This window comes from Schistocerca nitens, chromosome 2 (genome assembly GCF_023898315.1).
Source record: "Schistocerca nitens isolate TAMUIC-IGC-003100 chromosome 2, iqSchNite1.1, whole genome shotgun sequence".
In the NCBI taxonomy this organism is placed as follows: domain Eukaryota; kingdom Metazoa; phylum Arthropoda; class Insecta; order Orthoptera; family Acrididae; genus Schistocerca; species Schistocerca nitens.
This window is the reverse complement of record NC_064615.1, coordinates 728,273,251-728,285,542: the sequence shown is the minus strand read 5'-3', so window position 1 is coordinate 728,285,542 and position 12,292 is coordinate 728,273,251. Positions and strand designations below refer to the sequence as shown.

Genomic DNA, 12,292 nt, shown 5'->3' with positions numbered 1-12,292 from the left:
TTGAGAATGGTCTTTCTGATCATGGTGCACAGCTAGTTACAATATATGACATAGCTCCATTCAGCAATACTAAACAGTCCTCCAAAGTGGTACGTTCAGTCAACGATTTAACAATGCAAATTTCAGGGAAAGCCTACAGCAGTTAGACTGGGATGAGGTGTACCGTGAACCTGATGCCAATTTAAAATATAATTTATTTCATGACATTTTTGTAAATGCATTTGAAAACTGCTTCCCCAAGAAAATAGTTAAATATACTCATAAGAAACCTTGTAAGAAACCATGGCTTACTAAGGGTATAAAAATATCTTGTAACCGCAAAAGGGAAATGTATCTGACAGCAAGAAAGAGTAGTGACCCAGAAACTGTCAAAAATTATAAAAACTACTGTGTTATATTAAGAAAAGTTATTAAAAAATCCAGGAGTATGTGTATCATGTCTGAAATCAGCAACTCTGATAATAAAATTAAAACAATTTGGAATATTATTAAAAGAGAAACAGATCAACCAAGAGCAGAGGAAGACAGTATTACCATCAAATTGAATGAAAACTTTACGAACAAAAAGTCAGAAGTTGAAAATATTTTTAATAATCATTTTCTAAATGTTGTGGATATAGTAGGATCCAGGTGTTCATTAGAAGATGCTAGGCTGTTAATGGAAGAGGCCATACCTATGCAATTTGATACAATTGAAATCTCACCCACTTCTCCCTTTGAAATTAGGAAAATAATAAACTTGCTTAAAAGCAAAAACTCACATGGAATTGATGGCATTTCCAGCAAAATACTAAAAGCTTGTTCTCAACAGATAAGTAAGATTCTCAGCCACCTGTGTAATAGCTCTCTGGAACAGGGCATTTTCCCTGATAGACTGAAATATGCTATTGTTATACCTTTGCATAAAAAGGGGGATAGATCTGATGTCAACAATTACCGTCCAATCTCCCTTCTAACAGCTTTATCCAAAATTTTTGAGAAAGTAATGTATTCAAGAGTAGCTTCACATATCTGTAAAAATGAAGTACTAACAAAATGTCAGTTTGGTTTTCAGAAAGGTTTTTCAACAGAAAATGCCATATATGCTTTCACCAGTAAAATTTTGAATGATCTGAATAACCGAACACCACCCATTGGGATTTTTTGTGATCTCTCAAAGGCTTTTGATTGTGTAAATCATGAAATTCTGCTAGACAAGCTCAAGTATTGTGGCATGAGTGGGACAGTGCACAAATGGTTTAATTCGTACCTAACTGGAAGAGTGCAGAAAGTTGAAATAAGTAGTTCTCGTAACATGCAAAGATCAGCACATTCCTCAAACTGGGGAACTATCAAGAATGGGGTTCCACAAGGGTCAGTCTTGGGTCCCTTGTTGTTCTTATTATATATTAATGACTTGCCATTCTATATTCATGAAGAGGCAAAGTTAGTTCTCTTTGCTGATGATACAAGTATAGTAATCACACCTGACAAACAAGAATTAACTGATGAAATTGTCAATACTGTCTTTCAGAAAATTACTAAGTGGTTCCTTGTAAACGGACTCTCACTGAATTTTGATAAGACACAGTACATACAGTTCCGTACAGTGAATGGTATGACGCCATTAATAAATATAGACCTTAATCAGAAGCATATAGCTAAGGTAGAATATTCCAAATTTTTAGGTGTGTCCATTGATGAGAGATTAAATTGGAAGAAACACATTGATGATCTGCTGAAACGTTTGAGTTCAGCTACTTATGCAATAAGGGTCATTGCAAATTTTGGTGATAAACATCTTAGTAAATTAGCTTACTACGCCTATTTTCACTCATTGCTTTCATATGGCATCATATTTTGGGGTAATTCATCACTGAGGAATAAAGTATTTATTGCACAAAAGCGTGTAATCAGAATAATAGCTGGAGTCCACCCAAGATCATCCTGCAGACATTTATTTAAGGATCTAGGGATATTCACAGTAGCTTCTCAGTATATATACTCTCTTATGAAATTTGTTATTAACAACCAAACCCAATTCAAAAGTAATAGCAGTGTGCATAACTACAATACTAGGAGAAAGGATGATCTTCACTATTCAAGATTAAATCTAACTGTGGCACAGAAAGGGGTGAATTATACTGGCACTAAAGTCTTTGGTCACTTACCAAATAGTATCAAAAGTCTGACAGATAACCAACAAGTATTTAAGAAGAAATTAAAAGAATTTCTGAATGACAACTCCTTCTACTCCATAGAGGAATTTTTAGATATAAATTAAGAAAAAAAGAAAAAAATATTAAAAAAATAAAAATAAAAAATAAAGAAAAACAAAAAACACAAAAAATAAAGTTGTTATATTAACTTAAGTATGTTGTTAAATTAACCTAATTATGTCATGTATTGGAAAATTCGACTCGTTCCACACCATTACGAAATATCGTATTCATGATCCATGGAACTAGTATTAATCTAATCTAATCTAATCTAATCAGTACATGGAACTTCAAGTAGCTCTTTGCTTATGAATAAAGAACCCAGTTATTAATTGCGTGCAGTTGGTGTTACAGAACGAGAATACCAGCCATCCATAGTCCAGCTCTACAGAGACGACGAGACGACATAAAAGCTGCTAAAGAGAATACAACAGTATCCTCTACCGGTCACACCACCTGATTACAATTAAAATAACAATAAGGGGAAAAAGCTAAATCGAGGCAACTGTACGTCTGCTTCACCTTTATTCAATATACAACAAGCGCCTACCCACCCAGTTTCTACCCCTAAACACTGAAAAGACTCATGACTGTGTATGACATTCCACTGTCCTGTACAAACACCACTGATGTGTTTTCAATCAACTGCATCTGCCTAATGACGTCCAGTTCGTATCGTGCGAAATGGATGACTAAAAACTCATAGCTGACTGAAACTGATTAGAGCTCTCCTCATCGGAATGTAAACATCGTTGGACCTGTGAACTGTTGTATGTGCCCAGACTTCGGCAGGCGTTAGCAGTAGCAAATAGTGGTCGCGTAATGTGTCTGGGACAGCAGTGCCTTTTGCGTATGTGCGAGCGCGCGTGTGTGTTTAATTTCGAGGTACTTTAATAATTATAATTTTAGTCAGTGCGAACACTTTTTATTTATTTGTTAGTTATATTCCTGGCGTGCGGGCTGACTGTTACCGTTTTGAGGATCTTCAGCCTTTCATTAACGTAATTAAGTACATACAAACATTCATAAGGAGGAAAAAACATAATATCAATCTTGATTATATGGTGACTGTGGTCTTCAGACCTGTAACAATGATGGTCGTGACGACTCCCAGTAACATTTCCTAGGAGTGAGATTCGAAGCAGATGGGAGTGGGCAAGAGATACGAGAAAGGATGTTGGAAGAGTATTGGTAAGACTGAAGAGTAGACTGGTAGGAGGCTTGTAAGATGGTAATTACATAAGGAAGGTATTGGTTTGAGCATTTATTTGGAGTCAAAGGTCTAGGGCAGGTTAAAGTTAATAGGAATGGTTTCATGTTCTGGTAGGGAAAGGTGGGACGTGGTGACAAAAGCAGTCAGGGTTCTCAAGAATTAGGGATACAGTGATGTCTCAATTCTATTTTACTTGTGACAAGACTGGCGAAGCTATCCCATGTGTTTATGATGGTGTATGATCCTTCTCAGCTGGTAAAGAATACGGGGGGCAACAGATGCAGAAATGGAGGCGGAATGCATTAGATTCAAACATTGGGAAGAAGTGATAAAACTTGGCCAAGGCAAAAATGAGTGCAACATTTGTCTACGTGAGGATGGTGCGGATTTGTGTCTTTTAGGTAAGTCCGATAGTCCACAGATTTAGTGTCCTTCTAATGTACAGCTCAGTGGTCAGTGAGTCTGACGACTATATGAGACACTCAGCATCGATTCCCGGTACTGCCAAGGATTTTTGTTTGGTAGAAGGTCGACAATGGGAAGAACTCAGTCTCGTGATGCCAACTGAGGAGCTACTTGAGTGTGGAGTACAAGTTGCTGAATCTGGAACGCTGACAAAAGCCGGAAGAGCGGTGTGATGACCCACGTCCCTCCACACCGCATCCAAATGACGCCATTAGCAGAGGATGACAGGGTGGTCAGTGGTTGTCGATTGGCCCACGACGGCCAAAAATCAGAGCTTTGCTTTACTTATAGCGTGCACCATTCACATCCCTGAAGATCCTCCGTTATGACAGAACGCAACGGATGAAAAGAAAGAGTGAGTGGATCTGTGGGCGAGTGGACTCACCGAGGTTGTGGACGTAGCAGGGCAGCAGCACGGTGTCGTTCTCGGATGTCTTGACGGTGGTGGGCACGCTGTGGAACACCAGCTGCTGCTCCTCCTGCGGCGCCGCCCGCGCCGCCACTCCTGCAACACGACCACACCACCTCGTAGAGCTCAAAAATGGCTCTGAGCACTATGGGACTCAACTTCTTAGGTCATAAGTCCCCTAGAACTTAGAACTACTTAAACCTAACTAACCTAAGGACATCACACACACCCATGCCCGAGGCAGGATTCGAACCCGCGACCGTAGCAGCCCCGCGGTTCCGGACTGCAGCGCCAGAACCGCACGGCCACCGCGGCCGGCTCGTAGAGCTCAGCAGAGGCTGGTGATGTGCGCGTAGCGCACGCTGTCACGAGCCCACACCACACTACCCAGTCTATAGGGGGAAAACTGCTAGCAAGTATGAATTGGAAATAACAATACCGTTGAGGATCATGCGCTCATGACGATAGATGGAAATGGAAATGCCGTGTGGCTAGGGCCTCTCGTCGGGTAGACCGTTCGCCTGATGCAAGTCTTTCGAGTTGACGCCACTTCGGCGACTTGCGTGTCGCTGGGGATGAAATGATGATGATAAGGACAACACAACACCCAATCCCTGAGAGGAGAATATCTCCGACGCAGTCGGAAATTGAACCCAGGCCGTTAGGTATGACATTCCGGCGGGCTGATCACTCAGCTACCAGGAGCGGACATGACGATAGATCACTGGCAATATGTGCGTTTATTTTTTTAACTTTGAAGAATACAATCATCGTTCTTCTTCTTTCGTTTCACCGTACGTTGGGGTACGTCAAGAAATCAATTTTTAATGTTCTGTGCCTATCTATTAGGCCACTATTGCCCTCCATTCTTTCTGAACTTTCTTTCATTTATCTTCAGATATTTGGATTGTTCTTTTGGTTTTCATTTTGACTTGGATCCTCTTTTCTTGTATTTTTTTCAGTTTTATCTATTAGCGTATCTTCTGTGCTTTGGACTTAAGTCCTTCTCCGTTTCCGTAAACCAATTTGGTTGTTTTTTTGTTGTGGAAGTAACCAAAAGTTTTTTTATGAATCTATATGGCTTCATTCTGAGGATGTGTACACAAAAATCAGTTCTTCTTTTCCTCACTGTGCCTGAGAGTTTTCAGTAGTTTGGTGAAGGGTTTCATTTTTAATGTGAATTAGTTTGCTGTTGTCGAACCTGGGACCAAGGATTTTTCTTAATATCTTCCTTTCTTTGATATTTCGCTTTTCAGCTGGGCTATGGTTGGTGATGGACAAGGTTTCGGCTGCATACAGGGCTCTAGTTTGATTACCGTATTATAATGTACTATTTTTTTCATTCCATGAGAGAGATTTTTTGTTATATGTGGCCGGCCGGGGTGGCCGAGCGGTTCTAGGTGCTACAGTCTGGATCCGCGCGATGGCTATTGCTCTGAGCCATTTTTTGTTATATGTGTTTTGGGTGAGTTGGAAGACGAGTTCAACTTGACTTCTAGATTACATTGCTTTTTTCTCGAGGGTGTTCTAGCTGATCCATTCTCTAAGAAAACTGAATTCTTTGATGATCTATATTTTTTGATCTCCAACTTTAATATGTTTTGATGTTTTTTCATATTTGTCACTATCCTGGTCCTTTCAAATGAGATTATTGGACCTATTTTTTCAGCTTGTTTTTGTAGTTTGAGGGTCTGTTCTTTGGCTTCTTCCCAGGTCTCGGCTAGTAGGACCATATCATTTGCAAAGGCTAGGCAATTGACTTTGAGGCATTTGTTTTTTTGTTCCCAGTCGGATTCCATTATGAATCTTCGTGACCTAATCGTCCTAATACTACTACTTTTTTACCTTCGTGTTGACCAACTGGAATCACGTAGCTACTTCAGTGCCTCTTTCTTCTTTGCTTTTTTTCCTATTTTTTCAGTGCTCCTACATTTTCTACCCATGTTTTGCTTTCTTTTGTCTACATCTGCTACGTCCACACAGAAATTTATGGCATGACCTAACTAAAGGAACATATCCAATGATCTACATCTGCATGATTACTCTGCGATTGACAATTAATTGCCTAGCACAGGATTCATCGAACCACCTTCAACCTATCCCTCTACCGTTCCACTCTCGATTAATACGTGGAAAAAACGAGCACCTAAATATTTCCGCACGAGCTCTGATTTCTTTTATTTTCTTACTATGATCATTTTTCCACATGTATGCGAGGGTCAACAAAATATTTTCGCATTCGGAGGAGAAAATTGGTTAGTGAAATTTCGTGAAAAGATCTCGCTCTAACGAAAAACGCGTTTGTTTTAAAGGTTGCCATCCTAACTCGCGTAACATGTCCGTGAAATTCTCTCCCCTATTTCACGATAATACAAAAGGAGCTGCCGCTTCTTTGAACTTCTTCAGTGTCCTCCGTTCAATCGTATCTGGTAAGGATACCATGCAGCTCTGCAATACTGTAGCAGACGACGCACAAGCGTACTGTAGGCAGTCTCTTTAATTGATTTGTGGCATCTTCTAAGGGATCTGTAAATGAATCGAAGGCTTTGGTTCGCCTTTCGCATAACATTTTCTATATGATGGTTCCAATTTAAGGTGCTCGTAACTTTGAACCCTAGGTTTTTAGTTGAATCGACAATCTTTTTTTAATTTGTATTATTTATCGTGTAATCGAGATTTAAGGGATTCTTTATAACACTCATGAGGACTTCACACTTTCAATCGTTCATTGTCAATTGCCACTTTTCACATCTTACTGATACATTGTCTAAATCATTTCGTAATTCCTATTAATCTTCTGATGACTATACTAGGTGGTAAACTGCAGTATTATCTGCAAGTAGTCTAAGAGGGCTGTTCACATTGTCTTACAAATCGTTTATATTGATTAGAAACAGCAGAGGGCCTATAACACTTCCCTGTGGAACACCAGATATCATTTCTGTCAATGTTCTTCTTCATTTCCTACTTTTCTGCCGCGAAAACCTTCTAAATTTAGTAGTTTCTTCTTGAAAACGTTTTTTTTTCGTTATTTATGATCCTTTGATTTTTTTCTTTCTAGTTCTTTCGTTATATCTGTTTTATTAAATGACATTTTACGTGATGAAAAGCTCTCGGGTTTCCAGCCGAATGAGTGTTGAGATATCACTGCCAGTCAGCTGGAAACCCGAGAGCAATTCATGAGTAGCTTACGCCAGGAAAGCCTACGCTTTCGAATTGGCACAAGTATTATATTCACATATTGTGGTCTTTTATGGTCTGCTGTGCGTTATTACCAACTTGTGTTAGAATGATGTCGACAGAGATTATTTGCTTTGTATTTTTAATAATACTCTCTTAACAATCGTTTCTTCGGGTAACATGGTTCAAATTGACATAGACCGCTATGTGAAACAGTGGGACGTATTCTTTCTTCTACATCTTTCTTCCACCTCAGTTGCAATATCCAGTTACCTATTGTTTTTTGTGCAAATGTTATAGTTATGGAAGTGTTATACGTCGACTGCCACATTTCATACATGAACATGAAGCCTCGTGGCTCTGTAATAGATTGCAACGAAATCTGGAAAGCAATAAATTTGATTTATTGAAATGAAAAGGGAATAGAGAAAATTTATTTTCAGATATGGAAATGTTAGCAGCAGTCGCACCCATTTGTTCCACCATTATGCAAACTACAAATTCGCATAGTAGAGTTCTCGGACCGCCATAATGAAGTGTATTTAATAAGGAGTGGATGTTGCCACCTCCGAACCGTGACGATGGATACGCCCCAGATCAATCTGTTACCACAAACATTACTTGGTACTGACTGTCGTTGGTTTCGCCAACTCGCAACCAGTCTGTCACTTCCAACCTAACCTAGATCTCGAGCTACACTAATGGTCAGACCAAAATTTAGAGAGAAACGGAAGAGTGGGAAATGGGAAGAGGGGAAAAAGGCAGGCGGATGACAAACACTGCTCTGCTTCCAGCAGCGTGTCTGCCAAGAAAAACACTCTACACTACTTCGATTCAATATCTCCAGACGAAGCCGAAATTAGCAGACGGCGCGGGAGAACGATAAACTGCCTGGGGAAGATTCGATAACAACTGAGCTGTGGAAAGACGCAAATCAAATAGTCAAGAAAACAGTCAACAACCTATCAACGGCTGGTGCAAGAAATGTGCTACACGCGCAAGATCACCAGCGACTAAAAATATGTACTAACACATTCGTTGCTTGAAAAAAGGGAACCAAACTGATCTCAGTAACTGCAGACGTATCTTCTGCCAGAGGACACTCTGCATGATCGGTTGGAGGAACAAATAGAACACATTACCTAGCTAAATGGTACAGTGGTTAGCATACTGGAGTCATTACAGGGAGGAGCATGGTTTCCCTACATCAGGGTAAACGAAAATTGAGATGTTTTTGTTGGAAGAGACAAGGTATGTTTATAACCCCACTATTTCTCATCTGCATCCTTGACAAAATTATCAAAGAACTGGAAAAAGCAGTTTAATATGGCATTAAATACATTTTTAGCATTTGCTTTGGTGACCTCATGCTATGATCAGAGCATACTGAATGGACTATGAGACAATTTTTTTTTTTTTTTTTTTGGAAGAGATATCGTTAGAAACTGGCCAACAGATATCGTTTGAGAAGAAAAAGTTTATGACCAGTTTCAAGAAAAGTCCGAAATCTATCATCACATACAATAGTGGAAGAAACAAATTTGGCAGTTCAATTAATTTATCCGGATGAAACACTCTACATCTCCATCTACATACATACATACATACAAATCGTACGGTGCGCGGCGGAGACTACCCTGTACCACTACTGGTCATTCCCTTTCCTGTTCCACTCGCAAATAGAGCGACGGATGAACGACTGTCCATATGCCTCCTTATGAGCCCAATTTCTCGTATCTTGTCCTCGTGGTCCTTACGCGAAATGTATGTTGGTGGCAGTGGATTCGTTGTGCATTCTTCTTCAAATGCCGGTTCTCTAAGTTTCCTGGGTAGTGTTCCTCCAAAAGAATGTCGTCTTCCTTCCAGGGATTCCCATTTTAGTTCCCGAAGCATCTCTGTCAACACTTGCGTGTTGTTCGAATCCACCGGCAAAACTTTAATAGCCCGCCTATGCAAATACTCTTCTCGAGTTTGCCGTCGGATCCTATTTGCAAATCCCATAATATTTCGTCGATACAGCTGGGAGATTTGCACAACATGATCCGTCGGGAAAGCCTGAAGAGTCACAGTCCGCCTATAAATTCCTTCGATGTCTTCCTTTAATCTGACCTGGTACGGATCCCAAACACTCGAACAGTACTCAGTAGCGTCCTGAATGTGGGCTGCTTAACAGATGAACCACACTTTCCCTAATCAACCGAAGTCGACCATTTGCCTTCCCTACCAAAATTCTTGCACACTCGTTCCATTTCATTCCGCTTTGCTTCGTTACACCCAGATATTTAAACAACTTGACTGTGTCACTCAGGATACTACTAATGCTGCCTCAGAACATTACGGGTTTGTTTTTCCTACTCGCCTCGGGCTTGGATGTGTGATGTCCGTAGGTTAGTTAGGTTTAAGTAGTTCTAAGTTCTAGGGGACTGATGACCTCAGAAGTTATGTCCCATAGTGTTCAGAGCAATGTTTTCCTACTCATCCGCATTAACGTACGTTTTTTTGTATTTGGAGCTAGCTGCTATTCATCACACCAACTAGAAATTTTGTCTAAGTCATCTTGTAACCTCCAACAATCACTCAACTTCGACACCTTCCCGAACACCACAGCATCACCAGCAAACAACCCCAGATTGCTGGCCCCCTGGTCCTCCAGATCATTTGTGTATACAGGCAGTAATAGCGATCCTAACACACTTCTCTGGAACACTCCTGACGATATCCATGTCTGTGATGAACACTCGCCATCGAGGAGAACGTACTGGCTTCTATTACTTAAGTAGTGTTCGAGTCACTCACATACCTATTCCGTATGCTCGCACCTTCCGTAACGGTACATTGGAATGATCTAGACGTAAGTACAAAGAGTTAGAGTGTCAGCAAGAAGGAGCTGGCATTACAGCTAACCAAAAACTCTGCAATAAGGAAAAAAAATTGAAACTTAATAAAAGACGTTACGTCAGTGAGAGAGCCTCTGCGCTTTAGAACCCTTAGCGTTGGGAAAAACAATAGACACTGAGCATGCAGGAAAGGAACTAATACACTGAGAAATATCTTTAAGCTAAGAAAAATCGGTAGCACTTATCGATCCAAGAACTAACAAAAGATATGTGACAAATTCAGGCACTATATGGACACGAACGTTAACATTCTCGTACATTAGTTTTTAATTTAGAGAAATAGCCCCTGGGACGGACAGCATATTTTGCGAAGTATTATTTTATTATTCTTTGTTCAACATAGAGCATTTATTAGACGATAATACTCGAACGAGAGAGAGGAATTTGAGGGAGGAAACAGATAGCTACACACCTAAACTTAGATGTGCGATGTTACAAGCCGGAAGGGGGATAGCGATTCGTGTTCCGCAGTAATTTTGCTACTTAGGTACTTGCAATTGGAGTGCTATACGAGCTGCACGCTTACACTCGGCTTGTGGTCTGTTATTTGTGAAACTATTGTTGTGAAAGACAGTGAGGGGCGCATTCTGTCTCTTCGCAGCTGTAGAAGTGGCAGGGACAACGTTATGTGACACTAAATTAAGCCCATGTATTTGTTGTTGACATGTAAAGAACTACGAAACGCTCTGACAATTTATTGCTCTATAATAGAAGTGTATTGAAATATCCGATATAAATTGAATAGGCTTGTGGCAGTTAAAATCCTGTATAATCACAACGTTCTAAAATATGATTAAATGAGGTCACTCTTCTGGTATAGGCAGGACAAGTATCGAATTTCAGGAGAGAACAAAGCGGTTTATTTTATTTAAAAGACCTATCCGTTTAATCTACTATGGATGTGTTGGACATTAACTACAATTTCACTATGTCTTAAGCTAGGAACATAATTTCTTTGATCAATGACGAAATGATAAGTCTTTGATGACGGTCCGAATGCCAATGTACGAAAACGAAATACTGAGACGATGCGTTACTCAAGATCCATTATGGGACAAATTTTTGTACAACATCATTTCCATTGAAGAGGGAGAGAGAAATTTGGTGCAACCCCTTCAAGATGTTGATAGGCTACTTTTTGTTCACGTAAACTATACTACACACATCACCAAAAGTTTTACATCACCTTGGTTCAGAGAGTTCCTGAACCTGTACAGAAGGTTAGAATAGAGATCAACATAAACATCATTTCCGCCATTTTTATTGCTCATGAAAACCACACATTGCATGTTGTGCCATCGTACCGCGAGACATTGAGAGGTGGTGGTCCAGATTGCTGTACACATCGGTACCTCTAATACCCAGTAGAATGTCCTCTTGCATTGATGCACGCCCATATTCGTCGTGGCATACTATCCACAAGTTCATCAAGACACTGTTGGTCCAGATTGTGCCACTCCTCAACGGCGATTCAGCTACATTCCTCAGAGTAGTTCGTCGATCACGTTGTCCATAAACAGCTCTTTTCAATCTATCCCAGGCGTGGTCGACAGGATTCATGTCTGGAGAACATGCTGGCTACTCTAGTCGAGCGATGTCGTTAACCTGAAGGAAGTCATTCACAAGATGAGCACGATTGGGGCGCGAATTATCGTCCATGAAGACGAATGCCTCGCCAATATGGTGCCGATATGGTTGCACTATCGGTCGGAGGATGGCATTCACTTATCGTACAGCCCATACGGCGCCTTCCATGATCACCAGTGGCGTACGTCGGCCCCACATAATGCCACCCCAAAACAGAAGGGAACCTCCACCTTGCTGCACTCGCTGGACAGTGTGTCCAAGGCTTTCAGCCTGACCGGGTTGCCTCCAAACACGTCTCCGCCGATTGTCTGGTCGAGGGCATATGCGACACTCATCGGTGAAG

The 12,292-nt window shown here is 40.6% G+C and overlaps 1 protein-coding gene across 1 annotated transcript in view; it reads right to left on the bottom strand.

The window, feature by feature from the left end:
* LOC126234586 (limbic system-associated membrane protein-like) overlaps positions 1 to 12,292 on the bottom strand; it is a 239,914-nt gene that overhangs the window by 80,827 nt on the left and 146,795 nt on the right. Inside the window, exon 2 of the mRNA XM_049943299.1 lies at positions 4,262 to 4,381. Coding sequence (XP_049799256.1) covers positions 4,262 to 4,381 — 120 coding nt within the window. The remainder of the gene's footprint in view (positions 1 to 4,261; positions 4,382 to 12,292) is intronic.